The sequence below is a fragment of the Lagopus leucura genome, unplaced genomic scaffold (genome assembly GCF_019238085.1).
Source record: "Lagopus leucura isolate 7727_CA_CO unplaced genomic scaffold, USGS_WTPT01 Super-Scaffold_100043, whole genome shotgun sequence".
NCBI lineage: Eukaryota > Metazoa > Chordata > Aves > Galliformes > Phasianidae > Lagopus > Lagopus leucura.
In genome coordinates, this window is record NW_024962290.1 from 300,803 (window position 1) to 326,087 (window position 25,285).

The 25,285-nt window shown below is 46.3% G+C and overlaps 1 protein-coding gene across 3 annotated transcripts in view; it reads left to right on the plus strand.

Moving 5' to 3' along the window:
* USP49 (ubiquitin specific peptidase 49) overlaps positions 1–25,084 on the plus strand; it is a 25,370-nt gene extending 286 nt beyond the window's left edge. The window contains exons 1-9 of one of the 3 annotated variants that reach the window (XM_042884291.1): positions 1,288–1,330; positions 7,280–7,363; positions 13,208–13,253; positions 14,169–14,313; positions 15,233–16,643; positions 18,383–18,587; positions 20,519–20,627; positions 21,336–21,541; positions 23,779–25,084. In XM_042884291.1, coding sequence (XP_042740225.1) covers positions 15,261–16,643; positions 18,383–18,587; positions 20,519–20,627; positions 21,336–21,541; positions 23,779–23,969 — 2,094 coding nt within the window. In that variant the 5' untranslated portion in view covers positions 1,288–1,330; positions 7,280–7,363; positions 13,208–13,253; positions 14,169–14,313; positions 15,233–15,260 and the 3' untranslated portion in view covers positions 23,970–25,084. Of the gene's footprint in view, positions 1–1,287; positions 1,331–7,279; positions 7,364–13,207; positions 13,254–14,168; positions 14,314–15,232; positions 16,644–18,382; positions 18,588–20,518; positions 20,628–21,335; positions 21,542–23,778 lie in introns of those variants that run through there. The other 2 variants (XM_042884290.1, XM_042884292.1) reach the window with 2 other exon arrangements.
* Positions 25,085–25,285: the final 201 nt, after the last annotated feature.

Sequence of the window (25,285 nt, forward strand, 5' to 3'; positions counted from 1 at the left end):
CGCGGGGGGGTCCGGGGGCTGAGGGGAGGCTCCGGGCCGGGGGGGGCCGCGCCGCCGCCTTTGTGTGCGGGCGGGAGCCGCGAGCGGCCCCAACTTTCCCTTTGTTGCGGTGCGGGGCAGCGCGGCCGTCGTGAAGGGGGGGGCGGGGGGAGCGGCGGCGCTTCTGGCGGGAGGACGAAACCCCGGGAGCACCGGGCGGGCGGCGCTGCGATCCGCTTCGCCTGACGCCGAGCCGCGGGGTCGCAAGGAGCCCGGGGAGTTCGGCTCCGGCCTGAGGGAGGCACCGTGCGGGGGCCGGGCGGGACGCGAGCTCGAGGAGGAGCTGGCGGCGGTCAGACGGGTCGGTGCCGTTAAGGAGCCGGCGCTGCCCGGCGGCGGATTCGTAGCTCCGATGAGGGGAGATCGCGGGTGTTCGAGGCGCTCAGACACGGCGCTGCCAACGCTTGTTTTCCCCTCGTCCTTTTTCCCGTGGATATCGGAGGCTTCGCGTGAGAAAGGGACTCTGAAAGTGGCGGCGATCCGGGGCTGGCACGGCCTTCGCTGTTGCGCAAGTTCTGTTTGTCCTCGTGGATGCGCTTGATCCGGCGACAGCCGCACACGCGGTGCTTTACGGAGCGTTGAAATCAGGGTTGAATTCAGCTGTTGCGCATCCAGAGATCGCTGCTGAAGAGTTAAAGGTCGTTGCGGAGGTGCAGCGGCTCCGTCACGCACTGCGACGGAGAGAGCGGGCTGAGCGCCGCGTGCTGCGGGTCGGAGCGGCGCTGCTGTGAGCCAAAGCACCGCGCTGTGAGCGGCTGCTGTGCGTCTGCACCGCGCTTTCAGTGAAGGAATGCTGCTGGGGAAACCGAGTCCCGCTCGGCTCGGGCCGGCCCTGCGCTGCTCGCGGTGTGGAAGTGCGGAGCGCGGCTTCCTGCTCGCACCTCGGCGTCGTCTCTCATTTGGGGTTCACTTGCTGGTAGTTCTTCCCTGTCCACATCTGAGAGTTCACTGTTTCCTTCCTTGCTAAGATGCACTTAGTTGCTAATTGCTTTCTTTAAATGATTGCTCGGTTCTCGGCACTTAGACGAGCTGCACTTGTACACCAGTACTTTGGTGGTGGCAAAAGTGGTCTGTGTTACAGAATCCATCTTTCAAGATCTTATTTTAATCAGCCTCAGGGTTTCCTTTGGTAGTGTTGTATCCGCCCCCCTCCCTTCATCTCTCTCCTCTTCCCCCGCTTTCCCCTTTGATATCCATTTCCACACTGAAATTTCTTAGCACTTCTGCTGGGACTCACAGAGTGAAGCATAGCTGTGTGCTCACCATCAGCGGAGTTAACTGGTAGATTCAGGTGAGTCGGGAAATGGAGTTGCTTGAAAATTCAGCTTTTCTCTTACAAGACACACACATGTGAGTTCTTTCACATGCGTGTTTGGTTTGAGGACGTATGTGAAGGTTTCTGAAGCTGTTCTGAGTCAAAGCAGAACTCAAGGCTTCTGCTTTCAAGTTGCTCATTAGGAAGGAACAGAGAGATGCTGAGATTGGTGGTTTGAAAAGCTCACCTGTAACGCCATACAGCGATTGAGATGGAATGGGAGAAAAAGGTAATGTATGAGTTCCACAGGAACAGCCAGCTTTGAGCTGCATTGCTTTATGTGCTGTGAAGGACTGTCTGCCCCATAGCTGACTGCTGAGAGTTCTGTATGAGAATTCTCACTGGTGGACGAGTGTGAAACTTCTGCTGCAGCATCGCTGTGGTTCTCACCTCGAGCGTTCCATCAAGGCTTTGGGTTGGGGTTCTGTGGATTGTTGTTGTTTTTGTTTTTTTTTTTCCCCACTGTGTGGAGTGAAACCTCCAGAGCTGCTGTTGTGTCAGCAGCGTGTTGTTAATTGCTGTGTGTGTGAACTCTCCACCTTCCCTGAGCACTTCAGCAAAACGAGCTGAGCTGTGCTGGGCAGCAGGAACCCCCACCTCTCTCTTCAGTGCAAGACCTTCCTCGTTAGCACGAAGCCCTTGATGAACAATTGCTCTGGAGCACATGAGCTGCACTAAGCAATTTCAACGTATATATATTATTTAAATCAGAAATCAATGTATTCCTAACATTCAGTGCATAAACCAGAACGTGCTGCGTGTTTCTTCCTGCTTGTGCGCCCTGCTGCTGCCGCTCTCCACTTCTGAGATCAAAGATGGCTCTGGTGATGCTGCGGAGCTGCACACAGCTTTGCCACCACTGAGTTATGGCCCCAGCATGCAGGCAGCAGCACAAACAGCCCCTTCACCAAGGGCTGAGGGAGGGGAGGCAGAAACCCACGCGGAGTTCTGTGAATGTCATCGAGAAGTAATTCCTCCGTGGTCTGAGCAAGTTTGTGGAGCGCCTGCAGCGAGTAATTCCTATGGCAGTACTGAGCACAATGCAGACTGAAGTGCTCTTTATTGCGCTGTTTTCCGCTGCTTTTGAAGGCTCTCCCCCTCCCCCCCCATACTGTTGCAAAGTGATTTAGTACCATAGGTAGAAACAAAGAGAACTTGGCTGCTTTGTGCTAAATGTTGTTAATTAGCTGACAGTAATGAGCTGATGTTAACTATTACACCTCCAGTGCATGACAAAGATGGGTTTGAGATCTCTGAGGAAGTGCCAGCAGTCTTGTTATGGAGCACCTTGGGTGGAAGCCGTGCTTCAGAAGGAAGCTCACAAGGCAAGGTCCAACAGTCGGGCAGCTCAAATATCACACCGTCCTTTTCAGAACCTCCCTGAGAAAGCAGCAGCACAACGTGGGCAGCTGGTTGTGTCTCAGGCTCTTCCTCCCGCAGCGCATGCCTGCCCTCGTCCCTCTGCTTTGCTCTGTGGTTCAGCCTTGTGTTCAGGTGAAGAAGAGCACTGAAATGTGTGGATGCAAGGGCTCAAAGCTGGGACAAGTGCATCTGGAATGTTATCTCGTGTAACACGTTGGTCGTGACAAATGTGTGGTCACAAGAGGAGATGTGTTTTCAGTGTTTTCTAATTGAAATGCAAAAGGCCGCTTTAAGTAAGGAGAAAAAGCACATTTTCAGACACAGGAATTTCTACAGACCACTGCTAAATAACAGCTCCATCTCGGTCTTCAAAGGTTTTATTTATTACAGTACACCTCAGTGTGTAGCATATATCACAAAACCTTTGACACCCCAGGCTCTAACCAAGTGTACTGGAAAAGAAGCTTTCTTTTTTTTGCTCTGTGTGAGCCCAGTGGTGGATTTGAAAGAATCAATTTAATGGAGAAAAGCTCCAGTTCATTGATGCTCTTTTCAGTCTTTTCAGTCAAACCATAGAAGATCAAGCCAAGAGTTATGGGCCGCAGCTGCATTCTTCCATTGAGACCTTCTATAGGACATCAGCTGAGCTGACGAAGAAATGGTGACCACAGCTATGTGCCCTTATTCACTCTGAAATGCAAATCCGTCCCCTTGATTGAGAAGCATTGCTTTGTAACCATATTTTCCCACTCGCTTTCAGTGGGCGGCTTGGATTTGGTTAAGAAATACTGTCCTGTAATTACATTCTGTCTCTCTCTCATGCTATGAAAAGCCTCTGAAGAGAATTTGAGGATTTGGTGAGGAAGAGGGATCTTTGCAGCCAGTCTTGGTGGCTGTGCAGATAGAGCAGTGCGTGGCTTTTAGCTGGAAACGCTGACAGGGTATCTTAAGCAGGGCAGTCAGTGCTGGTTTGTGTTTCTGCACCGCTGCTGCTTTGATCCCCCGTTTCCTGGAAGAGAGTAGTGGCTCTGAGCTGGGCTCCATTCAGGTGATGCACGCTAGGTGTGCTCTCTTTTTATTCCAATTGCAAAACTGTACACTGGATGAAATCTTTTCCTTCTTGTGGTGGGGCCGGCTCCTCTCCTGGTGCTGAAGCTAACTTCTCCATCTCGCTTCAGAATGTCACCTTATGTTGCACATTCAGTGCATTCCGGCTGAATAACAAGTGCCTTGTATGCAGAGAATCACACAGATGTGTGGCTGACTTCTAACCGAAGCATTATCTGCAGAAATATTGAACTGTAGGCCATCAGAACAAGTGATTTGTTCATATATTGCACTTCAGCTTTGGTGTGAATGCTTCTTCCCCCCCTCTGTGTGCAGATCTGTGTAACTGTCACGTGAGGGCCTTGTGGCTTTTTTGGCTAATTAGGGGTTTGCTTTTATATTCACTGTGTGGTTTTTGTTGCATGGCTCTGCAGTTGGCAGTGGGTGGTGGATTTTCTGGGTGGCAGTTCCAAGCACGGATCGGAGCAGCCCATGCACGATGCACGGCTGTGCAGGTGTGTGCTGGAGATGGGAAGCCGCAGCTCCTGATGAAGGGATGGTGGCTGGCTTGGGATGAGGGGCCTGATGATGAATAGGGAATCTTGGATGGTCTGCTCCTGAAAGAAAAAGAAAAGCTCATCACCTGGTGGGGACAGATTGGTGTCTGGCTTTGGGCAGGGAACGCAGGGCGCTCTGCTGTCTGCAAGCTCAACGTCCAAGTGCAGCACTGCACTCTTGCAGGAGTGATGCCTTTAGCTTTTCCTCCCAGTGACATTCATTAGTAGTTACCAGGTCACTTCCCTTTGCTTTCTCAGGGAAACCTTTTCCCTCCTCACTGCCCCTTCCCCTGCTTCTGTCTTGGAAACGCAGAAGGCAAAAGCGCCGCATGCACTGATGTGCCGAGCTGTCACCTGTGCCAATTAAATGGAAGTCATCACTAAATATCAGTCCAGGTGCATGGGAAGGCTGCTGCTGGCCTTCCGTGCTGCGTGGGGAGCGGGAGGAGGCCTGGTGGTGTGGCCCTGCACAGGTAGCGCGGCTCACCACTGCTGCCCTGCTTTGTTGGTGTGCAGGGAAGCTGCTGGCTCACGGCACAGAGCTCTTGGGTGCTGCATGTGCAACGTTCTGTGTACAAATAAGCCCCACTTAACTACGTGCTCGCTGTGTTCAGCAGAGAGGAGCCGAAGCTCGTTGCTGCATGGAGCGCTTCGTTTCCAGGCTCTGTAGCATCGGCCGTGCCTTCTGCAGCTTGAGCAGTGTGCTGGGAACAAAAGCGCCGTGCTGAGCACAAAGAGCAGCTCGCTCTGGATAGCTGCTTCTCCCCGAGGAGAACAAAGTTTGGGGATTTTTTGTCTTTTTTTTTCTTTCCATACACGCTCGCACACAAACATGGAAAAAATGTGTTTTAATTGGGGTGTGGGGGGGTTTATTCTAGGCTTAAAGCAGTATGAATTATTTCAGGGGAAAAAAATCCACACAGAACCCTGCTGTTCTTTTAAAAAAGAAAAACCACCCAAAGAAATCAAACCAGCCAACTGTTTGTGTGCAGGGGTTGGGAGAAAGAGCCCTCAGCCTGGGTTTAATGATGTTTAATCATTCTTTCGAAAATACAAAGGAGGTACTAAAAGCTGTTCAGCTAAGCTTTAGAGAACTAATAGCTATAACTCAGATTCAGAAGTGATTTAGTTCCAGAGGTAAGTCTATAATCCTACCAGCCATGAGTTAATCTGTCATCAGACTAAGGCTGGAAGCAAATCTATTTAACTAAGAATAGTTAATTCACCTGAATGTGCGCCACGATGAGGACCCTTCTCCAGCCACGAATTTGTTGTTGACAGGGATGATGATAGCTGCTGTTTGTCAAAGGCACACAGAAAAATATCATTTGGATTTTGTGGTGTGGAGTCTCTGAGCATTTCTGGTTCCTTTCGGATGCTGGAGAAATGAGCGAGTCCCCGAATGTGAGGGCTGATCTCCTGGGTATTGGAAGGTTGGAAGGTTGCAGGAGCAGCTTTTTGAGGTGGTGATGTCCAAACCAAATCCACCTCTCCCTCTTTCCTTTTCTTCTTGTCCTTTCGTTGTTTCACCTCAAAACAAATTGATACGATGGCCTCTGACCTCAGAGGAAGATAATTTACAGGGATAACAGATGCTGGCGAATTGGGCCTCAGCTGATCTTAAATTCTGTGAGAAGGCTGTCAGTCTAAGAGTTTGCAAATCAGGTCCCTCGTTCTGCCGTGGGAGAACAGCAGTGCTGCTCCTCAGAATTGCCTCCCATAGGCAGTGCCTTCAGCCAGAGCAAGACTCGCAGCACACAGATGAGCTGCAATCCCATTAGGAAGGGGCACGAGAAGCTGGAAACCTTTCGTTATTTTGGTCTTGTTTTAACCTCTGTTCTTCAGATGTCTCGAAGTGAAGCCTCGCAAAACGTGGCTGTGGAGCGCTGCGCTTCTATTTAATGCTCTTTGCCTATTCATTACAGCCGTGGAGATAATAAGCACAGCCTGCTGGGGCCGTCTTGTTCTTTATTGCTTCGGTAGATGGCACTGACATGCTCGTTTGAGTGATTGCTTTCTGTGTTGTATCAGCTGCGATGTTGTTTTAGATTAGTTAATGGTCTGTCCAAGATTTTGCCGAAATGAATATGAATTGGAATGGGGGAAGAACAGCAGAGGACTACCCATAACTTACAAGTGTTCACTGCCTAATCCGTCTTTGTGTCCATCACAAAGAGATTCTCGCAGACTGTTAGCCTGCTTCTGAATGCCAGGGCTGCTCAGCTGAGCTCTGCTGCAGCCATCGGTTGGTGTGCGAGCGGAGCCAAGAGAATTCTCTGATGTGCTGGGGCTGTGAAACTTCATCTCATACCTGTGACACAGCACTTGGGTCTGCTTTGCTTTGTTGGAATTGAGTGTATTTTGCTACCAACAGCTGTCAGGTTTTGTGACAGACTGGGGAAGGAAGCAAGATGCACAGGTCAGAATGCAGCCTGTTCTGACCTTGTTAATAAAGCTCTTTGCCAGCAGTGGGAAATTGATTTTGCTGATACTGTTGTGAAGGCAGGCAGAATGTGGGGAGAATTTTCCCTATAGAAGGTTGAATGCAGTTCTGAAGTATTTTAAAATTATGAAGTCTGAACTATTGCTGTCAGCCTCAACTCTGAATGTATTGCTTACATCAGAGTGGGACCAGTGTGATTTACACTGAGTATGACAAACGGTGTATTAAGAATATGGTATGAAAAAGTGTATTAGGATTATGGTCCAAAGAAATAATGGCTTCTGCATCCTGAAAGCAACCAAAATGAAAGAGAGCAGCTTTTTTGGCTGCATCATAGCAGGCTGTAATGAAAGGGAGTTCAGAGGTGGGGAAAGTGAGCGCAGGAGAGAATGGCTGTTCATCTGTCTCCTGTGCTCCTGCTTTGTTAGGCCATGCTGAAAGGTATCGGTGCTTGCTTTGCTTACCTTGGACTTTTCAGGTGTGCAGTTGTAACATTCCTTGTCCGCCTGTGTGCAGGTCCTGCCCTGTGGATACGGAAGCACGTGCTCTGCCCGTCCGAGCAGCGTCACCGCGCGCCCGTCCTTGCTGAGCTGGTCAGTGGTAAGTGGAAGGCAGCAGGAGGTGCCAGCTCCAGGTTTGGGGTGGTGGGGTGTCAGAACTGAAGTCTGGATGGCCAAATAGTGAAAATTGGCGTAGCTTTCACTTGGCATCAGTGCTGCTAATTTTACATCAGTTACAGCTCTGTTTTGTTTCTTTTCCCCAGTTTTGACTTTTACTGCTTTTTACAGGAGTGATGTTCAGGGACAAACATGTACTAAACTTTAAACTGCTCTGCCGTGCTGCTCTGATGTTGTCAGCAATTAAGGCAATAGAATTAACTGTAAATTCATGGATTCCATGAAGCTGGTTGCTTGGCTCATAAAGTGAGGTTATTATTCGATACTGGGCAGCTAGCATCTACCTTCAGAATGTTCTAATGCAAAGCATTTTTTCACGTTTTATTCTGGAAATTCAACCTATGTGTCTTTGCTGCAGTTGCTTTGGGCTCACACGGATGTAACACGCAGTGGAACTGCTGGGCTGCCTCTTGGCCTTGTTGACTGTTTCACTAAGAGTAGAGGAAATATTGTGAGTGGTTTTAATGCGGAACGCCTCTTTTATACGGTACATCCATCTCATGTTTCCCAGCTTATGAACACTTCAAAAAGCCAAACCAGAAGTAAAACCTGTGCAAAGAAAAGGGAAAGGAGGGATTTTATGTGTTTCAATAAACAAAAAAACATAGACTTCCAGAAAGCCACGAACTAAGAAGTGTATAGCATTTTGAGAATGCTCTTTAACATTCACAGGCATTGTATAGAAAGTTCCCAGACTTTCACAGAGCTGTAGGATGTGTATTTTTTCTTCCTATTTAGTTTAAGGTGACTGTAAAAAATAAATAGCTATCTTAAACCCGAGTTCAAAAGGTGATCCTACCAAGAAAAGCAGTAGGGGTGCTGGGGGCATTCCCTGAGATTTTAGTCACTTATTTTTGTTCATCTCTTGCACTTGGACTTGAGGCAGTGCAAGTTTGGCTTAATAAGGACGTTTGTATTTCATCTTTTAATATTTTCTTTTAAATGTTCATCTTTTAAATTTTAAAAGCTTTCACACCAACTTGTCTTGGCTGGGGAATTTCAGCAGCAGTGCAGATTGGCTAGTTCATAAGGAGGACTCTAAAATGCTTTGGGAACTGAAGCAATTAGTCTTCTCTTTGCCTTCTTGTGATAATTTTCAAACTATAAATTGCCAGTTATGTTGCTAGTGAATGCTAAACTGTATTTAGTTGAAGGGAGTCTTCATTAGGAAGGAATGTAGATAGAAGGTATGCAGCTTTAAACTCCTAGCCTGCATACAATGTGAATTACTGCTCTTTGAGGACACAGCATGCAGTCTTTTGTTTTAGTTACAAATTTCTTCTAGGAAAAGAGAGGGAGTTTTGCTAGCTGATATTTGTCAGCCAGCCTTCCTGGTGAAGGCAGTTCATAGTGCAGCAGTGCTCTGTGTGTTCAGCAGCTCACTGAGCACAGCAGAACGTGGCAGCAAAGGAGTCAGGCTCTGGTATCTGCCCAGGGCATTGCCTTGGTCAGGAGCAGGGCCTGCAGAGCACTGTTCTTGTTTTCACTCTTGATCAGCACAGGCGTGTTAATGGAACGCTTCAGTTTACATGAGGCTGTAGGTTGAAGAATGTCGGACATGCTTAAAATAATCTGGGAGATGTTAAAACTTTTCCTAAATTCCTCAAAATTCCAGAGTTTTTGGGAAAAGAGAATGTTTTCTCACCGTTGCTCCTTTCCTGGGGAAGCTTTCAGTGCTGAATGGAACTCAGCCTTAACGATTTCTGTGACGAGCTTGGTGGTTAGGTGAGCAGATAGCACCCGAAGGAGTTGTGTGTATTGTGCTGCTGTTGGTGCTGGGGTGACAAGGGGCCAGCACAGATGGCTGCTGCTGCCTGCTGCCCAGTGTGCTGTGCTGCTCCTCATGTCTGTGCCTTGGAAGCTTTGAGATACGTGCATCTGCTTGCTGGTGCAACATGTGAAGCACGTGGTTATCTTCAGGGCCGGTTATCCCCTGTAGTGAGGTGAGGATGACTGATTCCTGCATTATGGGCACACTGGAGCCCCAAGCCTTGGAAACATTAGAAGTGGAGTCATGCAGTGCGTCGTGGAGACTGTGCTCCTTGTTGTGTGCTTAACACCAGCTGTGGACCAAGGCCCACCAACCTGGACTTCCCAAGGCCTGCAGAAATCACATTTACTCTCACTGAGGATGCCAGGGCAGGACATAGGATATCCACACTCTCTGTAGTTCTGAGTGCAATGACTGAAGATCTTTGAAAACTGATTCCTGAGATTCTGGGTTGTAGCGTGCAAAAGATGAGACTGCTCCTGTTGCAGCTGCTCTGAGCCTCCCCTTGTCTGTCTGGCTCTAAGCTGTGTTTCCTTCATGTATTCTCATTGCTTGTCCTTCCTGTTCAAAGAAATGCTATATACCTGATCCACATGCTCCTAGTGCTTTAGTTTTTTGTGTGTGTTTGTGTTAATTTGCCTGTAACTAACTTTAGTCTGTCATCTCAGCTGGAGGGAAGCACCCATTTTAGGATATGAAGCTGACAACTTTAAATAAAATGTGCTGAGTAATTGGGAAAAAGTTGGTAAAGCACCCTTTATTTTCATGGTACAGCTCTGCTCCTGATATTAGGGCCAGCATCATAAAACAGGAAGCATTACTTTTGGAGCAGCCCTCACACATGGGTGGCTGTTGCCAGCAGAGGAATGGGGCTGTCGTGAGCAGGAAATTTTTTCATCATCCGAGCAGCTCAGATTACATGTTTTCATTAGACATCTGGGTGGATAATTGGTTCCTCACAAGTGGGTAGGTTAAAATAATCAGAGCAGGGAAGTTTTGAGTAGTTGCGTGCAATTTTTAGCTACCCATTCTCCCTGCTATCTCCTTCTTTGCATTTGTGAGCTCTTGCAGCAGGCTCCAAGTTCTGCTCTAATGCTGTGTGTAGGAAGCTGTTTGCAGGCAGGGGTGACTGGAAGCTCCTTCCTTTTTGCACCCAAGGTTTTTAAACCAATTTGACAAAATGCAGTGTATTTGCACAGGATACCGAGGTTTGATGGAAACCAGGAGCACCTCAGGATGCTGTGCCTGAAGTGTTTTAGAACAAAACGAGATTCACATGAAGGTAAACGTGTTGTACTGAACGTGGTATTTACACCCATGGACTGGTGAGTTGCTGCTGTGTTTCACTTTTGCCCTTTCCAGGAGAGGAATGAAGGAATTTAAGAATCATTGAGCCTGAGCTTCTCACCTGTCTTTGAGAGGTGACTTCCAGATTGCAGTGAAGGATTTGGTGTCGGTGTTCCAGACTTGTATTTATTCTGGATCCATTGGACAAATGGATGATGTGTCTGCTTTCCACAGCTGAGCACCTCACACCTTTCCTGACCCCAAACCGTTTTTGTTTCATGAGGGTTGATGTAGGGAAAGAAAGAAGTGAACGTCAACAGATCTGTACAGATGTCTTGAATCAGTTTCCAAATATGTAACAGTGATACAAAGGAACGTAATGAAGTCATGTGTTTTATCTTAACACTCCTTCAGTGTTAAAATTGGTTTTGCTGCATTTGATTATTAAAGTTCTGATGGGATCTTGCCTTAAGTTTTCCCAGGATTGAGCCACACAGGTAAAGAAAGCAGAGGCTGACTTTGTGCTTAAGGACTGGAAGTCATTTGCAAAGTGAGAATTTTTCAGGCTATCTCTAGAACATTCCTGGGAGGCTGGGAAGAGCTGCTTGGTTGTATGCAATTAAATTTTTCCTGCTGCCCTTTTTCTCCATCCCATATTCGGGAAAGAAAAGGTTCAGGAAGGGAAGGAAAGGTCCACTAGATAGGTTTATTTAAAATTAGATAAATTTGATGGAAGAAATTGCAAAACCAGGATATAAAGCCAATGTATTGTAACTACCAGGAGAAGATTTTGTGTTTGTTGTATCCAAGACCTTAAAATGCAGGGAGCTGATTCTCCATCACTAACCTGGTTACTCGTGCCTCATGCTAGAGGCTCACAGCGGCCTCAGAATCATAGAATCCTAAAGTCATAGAATTGCTCAGGTTGGAAAAGATCTTAAAGATTGTTGAGTCCGGCCATGACGCAGCCGTACTGCCCTGTGAAATGTCTTCAGTGCCTCCAATATTCTCAGGCTTTCCCCCCACCTTGTGCAACAGCATGCAGGTTCCAACTCATCTTCCTGCTTTCCTCTAATCATAGCTTTTTAATTTCCCCTGCCAGTGTGTTGTCTTTATTCTCTCTGGTAGGTTGTGGCATGCAGTTTGTTTACCTACATAAAGCAGAGGAACAAATGCAGCCCTTAATTTGCCCTTAATTGACTGCGTGTGCCTTTCGCTGACTTACTCAGTGATCTGTTGGCATGTTGGCAAGGCTCACCCTTCAGACTGCCTGCTGCTAGCACGTGTTGCACAGCACCACGGAGCCAACTTCATTTATTTTTTTGCTTTCGTTGGAGGGGTCAAGAAAAGGGAATCAGGTAGCAGGAGGAAGAAATCCTGAGCTGAGGAGCCTGGTGGAGGCTGAGCTCACACAGCAGCCAGGTGCACTCACTGCGAGCCCTGGGTGGATGCTGGGGCAGCTTTGGTGTTAAACCCACACTGACCAGAAACCAGAGATGTTCCCTGGGGGCTGTCTTAGGAGAGGGAGTTGAAAAGATGTGTAATGTAAGTCGTTTGCGCCGAGTCACACCGTGCATTTCCAGCCTGCAGGGGAAGCCCTGTGTATGTGTGCTGTTTGTTCACAGGGCCGAGGTTTGCAAGGGAAGCATCCTTAGATGCCTAAAGAGAAGGAGGTGGGGAATATTGTGTGATAGGAAAGGTGTTTTTGTCCTGAGAGAGACTGAACTGAGGCACTGCAAAGCTGCTTTGTTAACTGAACAAAGTTGTCAAAATATCTGTCCTTTTCAAACAGACCTCAATGGCCCACACAGGAAAAGCAAAAGCTGTTGACAAAAGGCTGTAATTCATACACCACAGCCTCCTTCATTGTTAAACATGGTTCTTTAATGCACTGTATCTGGTATGTGATTGATTTCCTTGTAGCCTGTTACCCAGCTGAAACCAGCAACATATCTGCTTTTTTGGTGTTTTTTTTTCCCTTGGAAATTGAGAATAAACGCAGCGCTCTTTGAAAATACTGAGTGCTGAGACCTTGTGGAGCTGCTGAGTGTCTGTGCTGGGCAGCTGCTTCATCAGTCTCTAGAGAACAGCGTTCAGAAAGCCCATCTTTTCTTTCCTGGTAGAAAAACTGGATATGCTGGTGAGACTCAAGGGTTAAATTCCCAACACTGTCGCATATGGCAGTGAGCAGAATCACAGATGTTGATGATACAACATAATTAGTATTCTTTTATGTAAATGAAGGCTGTCAATGTTACCATAGTGTCTATACTCTTTCAAGCTGGAATCTATGCGATGCCACTTGGTCTCTCCAAGCCTAGACAGGATTATTCCACAATTTTCTATCAGGACTTGAGCGGAAAAATAAAGAAGAATAGGGAAAGGAGGGAAGAAGGGGAGAGAAAGGTGAGAAGAAACGCCTCCAGTTTGGAAGGAGGAGACCAAAGCTGTGCTTTTGTTTACAGTAGGATTCTCAGAAGTGTCTTTGCAGGTCCTAGAATTTGTGAGAGAATGAACACAGTCCAAGTGAGAGCTGCAGCCAGTCTTGGAGCTGCTTTGGAGGGACATTGGAGTGGTTCGGGCACTGCAGAGTCACCGCGTTGGGACTGATTCTGAAGTGGCCGCTGGTGCTTTAATCTGAAGTAGAGGAGAGTTGAAGAATAAAAGGCCTTTGTGGTACATAGTTTTATTTGTCTTTTTCTTTAACAGATTTCGTCTTTAGCAGCAGCATCACTGGAAAAAGACTGCAATTGAGGTAAATGTGCATCATTTTAAGTCCGCTAAAATAAGTCGTCTTAGCCTGGTCAGACAGATTTTCTATATACGTTTGCAGGCAATCGTTAAATATTTATTCCATGGCTTTCAGAAAGTGTGCTCTTTCCTTTGTTATATTAAATCCTGTTCCTCAGAAAGTGTTCTGTTTTTCTTAAACTAAGCATTCTCTCCACCAGATCTGACACCATCTGTGACATCTGTAACCACCTTGTGTTTGTTATTGCTGTCCCTCCTCTCAGTACTGTGCATATTGCAGTTCTGTAGCCACAGAGACATAAGCAAGCTAATTTATTCTCCCTTGGATTATTACAACAGATACTTTATTTTCCCAATCTTTTTTGCAAACTGCAGGTTTTTCCAATCTTTCTTTCCCGTGTAGTTCTTATTCTGTTGCAGTTCATTCTTGAAAACCATTCGTGACTTCATTTTTGGTTTTGTTTCAAAAATCATCCAGAAATGAAATTTAATTCAGGAAAGATTCCCCCCACGCTGCTCTCCTCCCCCCTACTTTCACAAAGTCACCAAAGCAGCCAAAATTGAAGCCATCGCAGGAGATGCACGTTTTTGCTCCATGTTTTTGCTCAGATTTTTCCGCTGCCATATGTTGGGTCGCCCACTACAAAAGGCTGACGACGAAGAGGCTACATGTGATCAGCAGATTTATGGACGATCAGAAACGAAAACAGAAAAACGAAATTCCTGAGGGTCTCTTCCATGTGAAATTTCTTAACGTCTGCATGCTTGGGTTCCTAAGCGCGCTCGTGCTTGGACTTCCAGATAACTCTGTTCTCTGGGATAAACGTGTTCTCTGTAGCTGAGGGGATTAATTCTGTTCAAAGCAACCTTGCTGGCTTTCATAGTTTATGTGCATCACGAGAATACTCTCTCTCTCTAGGGCTTTGAAGCTGCGCTTCCTTAGGATGAAGACTTAAGTAGTAATTAAATTCTCGAAGAACCGCCAAGACTCCTTTGAATGAAATGGGGATGTTCCAGGCTCTGAGCATTGCGTTGGAGAGGAAGGAATGTTTCAACATGACTCAGTGAGTACTGCGTGTCAGCGGCTGGGGCTGGGTGCTGCTGTGGTGCTCCGATCTCTCTGGGTTGTGTTGGGATGTCGGGCTGCACAAAGCACCGTGGTGCTGCCAGCTGTGCTTTGGTGTTCTGCCTGTGCTCCTTGCACAGCCGAATCTCTCCTATAGAACACACAGGACAAGGGCTGAAAGCTTTTTCACACTACAATTATGATTGTAATACCCAGTTTGGAATTCTCTTCTGTTACAGTATATTAATTTAGAGAATCAGCTTTTTTGTTTGTGCGTTCATCACACACGTACACGTGCAGCCATTCCGTTAGGTTTACTGTAACAAGTTGTTACATATTTCATTTCTTCCCTGTGCTTATTTTTTTTAAACATTAGAACATTTGGGGAAGTGAGGGGAAGTTGGAGACCTCAGGTAGAATGTAGAGCTGTGGGTTGCGTATAGATTGGTTCTGGTTATGGCAATTGTCTGATATTTTCATGGCTTCTGTGGAAAGCTGGAACCCTTGTCTGGTTCCTGATGACATGCATTCGAATTCCAAATTCATTTCATACGTATCAATTTCCAGAGGGCAGCTAAAGATCAAATGTATGTGTGGACTGAATTAATCTTTTTCTCTCTGGAAAAACCCCCACAGTTTGGGTAGAGCGTGCTGGCAGCTGTCTGGGCCATCCTTAGCACACAGTTAGACAGTTTGATTCTGTATGGTTTGTCAGTCCAGTATTTTTTGCTGGTAATGAAAACTGCATTTAAAGAAATTGTGCATGAAAATAATGTAGTTGGCCGAAGGAAAACTGTGAGAGGAATAACACAACACCTGTATTTTTGTAGGTCTTTACATCTAGTACAAAAAAGATCATTTTAGATGTGTACTGGCTCAGAGATTTTTTTATTTTTTATCTTTTTTTGCCTTACAAGGTCAAAGCAGCGAAGACTTTTGTAAGAGATGGATAGATGCAAACATGTTGGGCGGCTACGACTCGCCCAGGACCATTCTATCCTGAACCCACAGAAGTGGCACTGCGTGGACTGCCAGACAACTGAATCGATCTGGGCTTGTCTGAAATGCTCCCATGTAGCCTGTGGGAGGTACATGGAGGAGCATGCACTAAAACACTTTGAAGAAACCAGACATCCATTGGCAATGGAAGTGAACGATCTGTATGTATTTTGTTACCTTTGTGAAGATTATGTCTTGAATGATAACCCGGAGGGGGACTTGAAATTGCTGAGAAGTTCCCTGTCAGCGATTAAAAGTCAAAAACATGATCCATCAACGAGAAGCGGGAGGACGCTGCGATCCATGACTTTGGGAGAGGACGTGTGCAGCCATCAGAGGAGCCCTCAGGGACAATCTCAGATGCTTACAGCTCTTTGGCACAGGCGCCAGTCTTTGCTTTCCAAGGCACTGCGGACCTGGTTTGGTAAGAGCTCCAGAGGCCAGCTGAAGTTACAGCAAAAGAAGCAGATGGAGGAGTTGGAGAAGAAGAAGGAGGCGGCGAGGCGACGACGGCAGGAGATGAAGAGACAGCTTCTGGAGGAGCTGGCAAACACTCCTCCGAGGAAGAGCGCGAGGCTGCTGTCGCACGTGCACAGAGAGAACTTGATTCCAAGGAAATTCAGGGAGGTGGCGACTGCTTCCCCTACCTCAAGGCAGATGCAGAGCAGCAGATTGAATCAGTTTTATTCCATCCGGCGTAAGCATCTGATGACTCCCGGGGTGACGGGTCTGAGGAACCTGGGAAACACATGTTACATGAACTCTATTCTGCAAGTGCTGAGTCACCTCCAGAAATTTAGAGAATGTTTTTTGACACTTGATCTCTGTGAAACGGAAGAACTCTTGGCCAAAACTGTGAACGGGAAGTCTAGGTTGCCTGGCAGATTGGCAAATGGATCTGCTGCTAACGAGTCAGGGAGGACTGACAAAGTGGGATCATACGGCACGCAGAGCTTGCCAGCTGGCTTAAATGGCAGCTCCTCAATAAGCAGGAGTTTAGAACTAATACAACCCAAGGAACCGCGTTCAAAGCACATCTCCCTCTGTCACGAATTGCACACCCTCTTCAGAGTGATGTGGTCTGGCAAGTGGGCCCTTGTGTCCCCGTTTGCCATGCTGCACTCTGTGTGGAGTCTGATCCCAGCGTTCCGAGGTTACGATCAGCAGGACGCTCAGGAATTCCTATGCGAGCTGTTGGATAAAGTGCAGCAGGAGCTGGAGTCGGAAGGAACAAAGCGCAGGATCCTCATCCCTTTCTCGCAGAGGAAGCTCACCAAGCAGGTCCTCAAGGTGGTGAACACCATTTTTCACGGGCAGTTGCTCAGTCAGGTACGCACCTGGTTTTGCACAGAAATCAATTGGAGTGGTTAGCACCAAGAAGCAAAGGTTTCGTTTCTTCAGAAACCACCAAATACTGAGAGGAATTGATTGGGAATGCCTCCTGAGAATGAAAACTGCTTAATTGCTGTGCAGGTTCTCAGGGTTTTGATGCTTTTCACATCTGTTGTTAATTTAGTGCCACTTGGGGATGACATCTGCTCTGGTATGGAAGTTCTGAGCTCTTAGTTTTAAGTTTATTGTGTTTTTAAAGTATCTTTGTAATTTTTATCTCTTTGTTTTTGTTTCTGTGGCTACAAAGAATATGATGAAGGACAGAGGGCAGTCATCCTATGCTCTGAAGAAGAAGCTATTCATGACAGTTTTTCTTTGCAGGCATTTGAATGTCATCTTGAGATTCTGAGTGTGCTTAACATGTTTCTGCAGCAGATGATTGCACCCGCGCTGTCACACTGCTTGATCTCTTATTCCTGTGCCATTGCCCTGTCTGAAACACATTGTGCCCACAAGGCTGACCCTCAAGCACAGTGTGTGTGAACATCCTCAGCTACTTTTGCTTTTCAGGAGAAATGAATGTGTACATAACTTGATGCTCCAAGGCCTGCAGGGTCGGACCACGAGGCGCCCTGTGTAGGTGTGATCTCTTTAGTATTTGTGCAGTTTTCCTAGTGCCAGTCTTACTAAGCTTACCACTCATAAGGACTCATAAGTGCACATTAAATATTAAATAGAAAAGGTGTATTTTTCAAGTTAAAGCTTTTGTTTTTTTAGGGAAAGAATGCTTGAAGTCATGCTTCATCTGAGTCATCTTTGCATTGCATGAAATTCTTGTGTGCTTCTTAACCAATCATTCTTTATTCAGCCCTGTCTCTTGGCTGGAGTTGTGTTGTGCCCAAGGTCAGTGTTTCTAGTTAACTGTGGGAAGATGTTCACAAATCGTGTAATTTATCTGTTATTATTTACAGTGCTGTAAATAACTGGACAAGCTGTTTATTCAGCGTAACTTGTATACAGAGTCTGGGTTTAATTTTAACCCCTCTAAGACTTCCTTCCTTATCCACAGTGACTTGCAGTCACTGGTGCCTTCAGTGGATGGAGTTGGCTGGAGAGCCAGGGCCAGGCTGGAAGCTGACTTCCTGGTGGATGATTTCCATAAGAATGCAAAGTCTGAATCTGCTCTCTGGTTTCGTTACCTCTTCGTTTTCTCGCTTGTTGCCTCTGAGTTTAGTTGAGAACGTTTCTCCTGTTCTCACTAACAGTACCCCAGGATGATGTGAGAAAACAAGTGCTTTTGAAGTTTGTCTTTTTGTGCTCCAGTCATGAATAGTTTTTGCATAGTTAGCAGATGAAATGTGCAAGGAAAATAGAGAAACAGTGGGAGGAAATGGCACAATAAACGCTAACGTTTACTGGTTGCAATTCCAAACTGCTTATTGCCAGCTGTGAGGAAACCTCATGCCTGTGTTACACCTGTAATGTTCTTCCTCTGAACACCATGCAGGTGAATATTGTCTCCATCTGAGGGAAGTAGTTTAACTTACTTGCTCAGGATAGGTTTAGCTTTCAAACTGGAAGCAAGCAGCATTTCTCTTGACCAACTGAGTGTTTCTGTGTCTGTGGAAGCACACTGCCTTCTGGGCATGATGGTGCTGTTGAGGTGTGAGTGTAAATGCCTGTCTGCAAGTGTCCTTTGCATAACTTCATCTGTGTGTAAACGTTTTAATTCCCAGGTCACCTGTATAACATGCAACTACAAATCCAACACCGTTGAGCCCTTTTGGGATCTTTCCCTGGAGTTTCCTGAGCGCTATCACTGTATTGAGAAGGGGATTATCCCTGTTAACCAGGCAGAGTGCATGCTGACGGAAATGTTGGCCAAGTTCACAGAAACTGAAGCTCTGGAAGGGAGGATATATGCGTGCGACCAATGCAACAGTAAGTCCAGAGCTGCTGCTGGCTTTGCCAGTTAGAAGCACCGTGTTTTCCAAGTGAGAGGTTTCTGTTCTCAAGACAAAACATATATGTTGTAACCAGTACATATATTGCTGTTCATGCTGTTTTGTATCTTCCTGCTGGTGGCTTCGGCTGCTCCTTCAGGAATCAGTTTGGAACCAAAAAGTCATTCTTCTGTTGTCTCTGCTACTGAGCAGTGCGATTTACCAAGGATTTAATACAGCTCTGCTTAGAGCTGCTCTCACTCTGTGTGTTGGAGGGAAGGCAACTGCAAGAGTTTGGATGCAGAAGGGTTGGACTTAAGGACAGAAAGGGGCCATTATACTGTATGTTTTTCACATCTGTGTGGCAGGAAAGCTGTTGTGACAGGTTTTCTGTATGTCATCTGTTCCCTCGTGTCCCTTAACCAGAAATCACAACCGTGGATTTCTCACATGTGCCACCAGGTTAGTTTTTCTATCTCTCTGTTGGTGTTTGGACAAAAAGCAATGAACTGACATTATTATGGAAGGTTCAGGTTATTATATTGCCTGTTATTTGAATGCATGTATTTTTCTGCGCTCAGCTGGAAGATTATTTCTGCTTTCCTGCATAGGTCTGACTGTAAGATCACAGAATCACAGAATTGTAGGGGTTGGAAGGGACCTCCAGAGATCATCGAGTCCAACCCCCTGCCAAAGCAGGTTCCCTACACCAAGATCATTATATGAAAATAGTTTTACCCTTGTGTCTAATCATGTAGCTCAGCTACTCTGATAAGCTGGATTTGAAATTTTTGTGTGTAGGTTTTTATGGCAAATATTCCTCCCCTTGTGTGGAAAATCCCAGTAATTCAACTTACATGGCAACTAAGCAGCTTAAGCAGCAAGCATTCATAGAAATCTTTTGGTATCAGTGTGTGAATCTGCTCTTGAGCGTATTCCCAAAATGTTAGGGAGTAACCATTCTCTTAGCTGTTCTGAAAGCCAAATACAGCTCAGATTCACAAGTAATGTTTGCAGAGTGTCAGCACGGACGAGTGCGGCTTTTACCTTAACTCAGTTTCCTGTGGTTCCTTGTGAACACCAGAGTTAAATGGCTGCAGAAATACTAACCAGCTAAAAAAAAAAGAAAAAAAAAGGCAGAGGCAGATAGCCTGCATCTGAGCGCCAAAAACTACTGGGGGCACTGCCTGTCAGATGAGATAGAGGAGGAGCAACCATCTGTTCCAGCCTGGTGCGGTGAGATGCAGAAGTCTAATTAGCAGGTACATTTCTTATTGGAAGCGCTGACAGCCACCTGTCTTCCTCATGGTGCAGTTGTATGTTTGGTGTACTGGAAAGAGTGATCACTGGGAAGAGAAGCCTTTCTTCCCTCTTCAGTTTCTGTTTAGCAGTTCCTGTTCCTTTGTGAGCAGTCAGAACTCCTGGAAGGCGAACCTTGCTGGAAGCATTTTTCCTCTGACTTGGATTAATATCTTAGAGCCATCTTGTGATGGCCTGGTAAATGGATCAAAGTAGTACTTTAAAGAATACGGTGTCAAGGGCTGTGATTTGAATGCTGGTAGTTCACCTGTTGAAATTGCTGCAGCCCTGGGTGCCATTGGCCTGGCTTCCCCTAAATGCTTTGGTGCACTTGTTAGAGCAACAAGTCAGCACAAACAGCTCAAGGTTTGATATCTGATTGTGTGATTATCAGCATCACAAGAGGAAAAAAAAAAAAGAAAAAAGCTTTAGATATTTTCAAGCATGGCTTTTATTTCTAGGAAAGTTGCTGATTTGCAGAGGCGTGCATAGGTTGGAAGTGCAAGTAGACACACCTTGAGTGTTTGTGAGGTGGACTGTTGCTACTAGAAGAAAAACAGGCTCTTTTCCATAAAAAATAACAGTAATGGCACCTTAACAATCTTTGCTGTGATTTTTTTTTTCCCATAGGCAAACGACGAAAGTCTTCTCCCAAGCCTCTTGTTCTGAGTGAAGCTAAGAAGCAGTTGATGATCTACAGACTACCTCAGGTCCTCCGGCTGCACCTTAAACGATTCAGGTGAGTGGGGCAGCGCGGGGAGCTGCCAGGCACACAGCTGCTGTCTTGTGGGAGAGAAGTGGTCAGCGTGGCCTCTTAGCTTCCCTTACCTTCTGAGCAGTGTGTGCCTATAGATGTTTTACCCAGCCCAGCTGTGTGATGCACACTGAGTAACACTAATGTTAAAAACTGATGTTTGTCCCATGTTTTCATGCGGTGCAGCGCGTTGTGAATTGTGCTCAGCAAATCTGTCTGGTCTTGCAAACAGCTTGAAGCAGTGGCTGTGAGGCAGGTAAACTGATCTGCTGAGTGAAAGATGGGATGATTTTACTGCCTGTATCAGCTCTTTACCTATTGAAGTAAGACTTAAACACAGTTGAAAATACAAAGTTTCTAAAATGTTAGTGTAGGTAATTATGAGATGTGAGAATTTTATATTTGTATAATTGTGCTTGACCTTTACATTAGGTGTTCTGTTTTCTTGAAATTGGCTGTTATAAATCTAAAACATACCTTCAGCTAATAAGCATCAGGGACAGAAGGAGTTTTATGCCAAAGATGACCGCAGTAGATGTTAAAGTGACAGCAGATGAAAAAGTTGTGGTGCCTACTTGAAGGAAAACTCCTCAAACTGTGCTGCAGTGCTCCTGAGTCCGTCTTCCATTCCTGCAGCCCTCTGCCACTGCCAAGAAAGATTCAGAGGCTTTGATGATGCTCTTGTGTTTGCAGGTGGTCTGAACGCAATCACCGTGAGAAGATTGGGGTCCATGTCCTCTTTGACCAGGTACTAAACATGGAACCTTACTGCTGCAGGGACTCTCTCTCCTCTCTTGACAAAGAGACCTTTGTCTATGACCTCTCCGCTGTGGTGATGCATCATGGTAAAGGGTTTGGCTCAGGACACTACACAGCATATTGCTACAACACAGAGGGAGGTGCGTGTGCCTTATTACAGGGAAACAAATTCAAGAAATCTGTGTTTTATTCCATAGATGTAGTGTATTGTAAAGCTTCATGTCACGGTTGTTTAGAAACAAGTTTCCTGACACTCAGTAGTTTGTTTCCCAGCATGTAACACTGGTAGCACGTTTTCTTTTTTTTTTTGATGGTGTGTGTGTAAAGAGCACAGATTGCTGCTCTTTGCTGTGCGGCGCTTTGGGATGCCTTTTATTGCTCACTGTTAACAGCATGAATGCTTCATTTTCTCACGGGATGTAACTCTGTGAAGCTAATCCAGCTGGGTCTTTTCTCAGCATCCTTGGGATGGTGAGATAAACAGAAAGTGTTTTGAAACTGGACAGGAACTATTCATGAATGACATCCTCAGGGTTTTTGTGAATTTCCAGCAGTCTCTTTCTTCAACTGAATCAGCACTATTTCTGCCTTTTAACTGATGGAGAAAGAGGTACAAATTGGCTTTCTCCAGGGAATTCTTATTTTCCTTATTGAGTTTTGGGGCCATCATGTGAAATTGGTTAAATTATCATTTGATATTTGTCAACCGTGTTAACAGCACAGAAGTGGTAAAATGTTTTCCATATTAGAAACTCCTTCGGAAAGCTTCATTAGGGGAAAAGGCAGAGGTGCCTTTTCTCCTACATAACCCTTTTTCTCTGGGATGTCTGCTATGAACAATTCCAGAATGCAATTGGAAATTATTGAGTCCTGAAGGAACTGGCTGATGCAGTCACCAAGCCACTCGTAATGATATTCGAAGTCACGGTGATCAGGCAGAGGTCCCTGGTGACTGGAAAAAAGGCAGAATAGCACTCATTTTTTAAGAAGAGTAGAAAGGACCCAGGGAAAAAGCACCTTGTCTGCCTCCCCTCAGCACCAGAGGAGACCATGGAGCAAATCCTCCTGGAAGCTATGCTAAGGCCCGTGAAAGAAAGGGAGGTGCTATGGGATAACCAACATGGCTTCCCCAAGGGCAGGTCCTGCCTGACCAACCTTGTCACTTTTTACAGTGGTGTAACTGCAGCAGTGGACAGGGGAAGAGCCTCTGATACCCTCTGTCTGGACTTCAGAAAGGCCTTTGACATCGTCCCCCACGACATCCTTCCCTCCAAGTTGGGAAGATACGATGGGTGGACCATTTAATGGAAGTGGTTACAGGATTGTACGTAGAGAGTGGTGGTCAGTGGCTCAGTGTCCAGATGGAGATCAGTGATGAGTGGTGTCAGGGGTTGGTACTGGGACCAGTGCTCTTTAACATCTTCATCAGTGACATCAACAGTGGGATTGAATGCAGCCTTAAGAAGTTTGCAGATGACATCAAACTGTGTGTGGTGAGGTCACACACCTGAGGGATGGGATACCACCAAAGAGATCCAGACAGGCTGAGCAAGTGGGCCCAGGAGAACCTCATGGGTTCAACAAAGCCAAGAGTGAGGTCTGCACCTGGATTGTGGCAGCCTGCACTCAGTACAAGCTGGAGGCATGAGGATGGAGCACAGCCCTGCCAGAAAGGACCTGGGGGTGCTGGTGGGTGGCAGCTGGGCATGAGCCAGCACTGTGCCCTCACAGCACAGAAAGCCAACCGTATCCTGGGTGCATCCAAAGCAGTGCTGCCAGCAGGGCCAGGGAGTTGATCCTGCCCCTCTGCTCTGCATTGAGACCTCACCTGGAGCACTGCATCCAGATGGGGAGTCCTGAGCACAGGAGGGATGTGGAGCTGTTGGAGCACATCAGAGGAGGGCCACAGAAATGGTCCCAGGGATGGGACACTGCCCTGCAAGGACAGGCTGAGAGCTGGGGCTGTGCAGCATGGAGAAGAGAAGGCTGTGGGGAGATCTGAGAGTGGCCTTCAGTATTTAAGCGGGGGTTAATAAGAAAGAAGGCTTTGTAGCAGGGTCTGTGTGATAGGACAAGGGGAAATAGTTTCAAACTGAAAAAGGGGAGATTTATATTGGGCATAAGGAAGTAGTTTTCTACAGTAAGAGCAGTGAGGCATTGGAACAGGCTATCCAGAGAAGTGGTGGATGCCCCATCCTTGGAGGCATCTGAAGTTAGGCCTGACCAGGCTCTGGGCGTCCTTACTGAGCAGCAGATGTTCCTGTTCATGGCAAGGGAGTTGGACTGGGTGATCTTTAATGGTCCCTTCCAACTCAGAAGATGCTATGGGTCTCTGATGCCTCCCCACTAATGTCTTCTTTCTGACTTTGAATCCTAGGTTTTTGGGTCCACTGCAATGACTCCAAACTGAATGTATGCAGCGTGGAGGAGGTGTGCAAAACCCAGGCCTACATTCTTTTTTACACTCAAAGAACCGTGCAGGACAAAGCAAGAATCTCAGAAAAACAACTCCAAGCTCAGGTGCTGTCCAAAAATACTGATAAAGACAGAAGACTGACATTCCCATGATGGGAAACTCTATGACTCAATTAATGGTCTCTTGTTTGTTTGTTTTTGTTTTTTAAACCATTGGTGTTCGCATCTTTCCTCTCCGTAGGGAAAAGGGCTGGCTGCAGGAAGGGGATCAGGTTGTGGTGTTGTTTGCCCAGGTTTGGAGAAGTGTATCAAGCTGTGCAGTTCTGATATGTAAGACTGTAGTCAGAAACTTATTTTTAAACAAGGTTGTTGAATTACTCAAAGCAAAGAGTTTGATGCTTTGTATCGTTAGTCTCATATTAAAATGGAATTGAGTAAGGCATATAGGAAATGAGCACAACCAAGAAATAGCAGCATTCAGCTGGTATCACAAAACCTTCAGATCGTCGTAGTGCTGATAAACCTCCAGAAGGAGCAGGTTTAGTACCTTCCTTTAACTGTCGTTAGGATTTCCACCCGGGTATTTCTTTTATGGCTGTTGAATAGTTGGAGCTGGCTGCCCTAAAAGCCTTTCTTGCTGAAGAAGTGTTTGACATTCATCAGCAAGAAGAACTGTTGCCCAGCCCTCAGCTATCTGTGGTACCGATTTCTTTGCCCTCAGATAAAGGCAAACAAATGGCTGGCAATTTCTTTCAATAGGTCTTTTTCTCAGTGTTACTGGGACTTTATGCACACTTGATAGTCTGCTCTCTAGGCTGAGCTGAACTGGCAGCTAAATTTGCTAGGAATGTAATTCTGGAAACAGTTCTGCTCTGGAGAATGTTTTTTGTTTTATTTTTTAAAACAAATAAAAAAACCAAACACCTTGTAATAAAACAAGAACGTACCTGTGTGATCAGAGTCACATCTGTTTGCACTGGCAGCAAAAATAAAGGCCTACACTGCACGTTTCTGCTGGCATAACTTTGCTGATCAGGGTTAGAAAGAAGTGAAAACCCTGACTTGCACAGCTGCGACAGCAGAAGCAGTGACTGGGAGGCAACTTACACTGGCAGACGAGCACTTTGTTTTGGTTTGGTTTGTTTTCCAAGGGAATAGCGTGGAGGTGACAGCAGTCGGAGCCAGAGTGAAGTGCTGCTGACTGCACCTGCAGTGGCAATACTGACAAACTGGTTGTCACACGAGGCCCTGAATGACTGAAGGCAGTCATGTTGGTTCTTTTTTTCTTCTTTCCTGAGGCAGCTATGGGTTGAAGCATGCAGTTCTTCAAGCACTTGATGCAGTGTTCAGGTAGGAGAGCTGGAAGCTTGTTTTTCTTCCCCTTCCTACTTTCATCCTGGCTGGCATTGGCCATCAGCCACAAATTGACAGCTGTGCATTATTGTTGGAGTGGGCAAAGAGGAAAATCC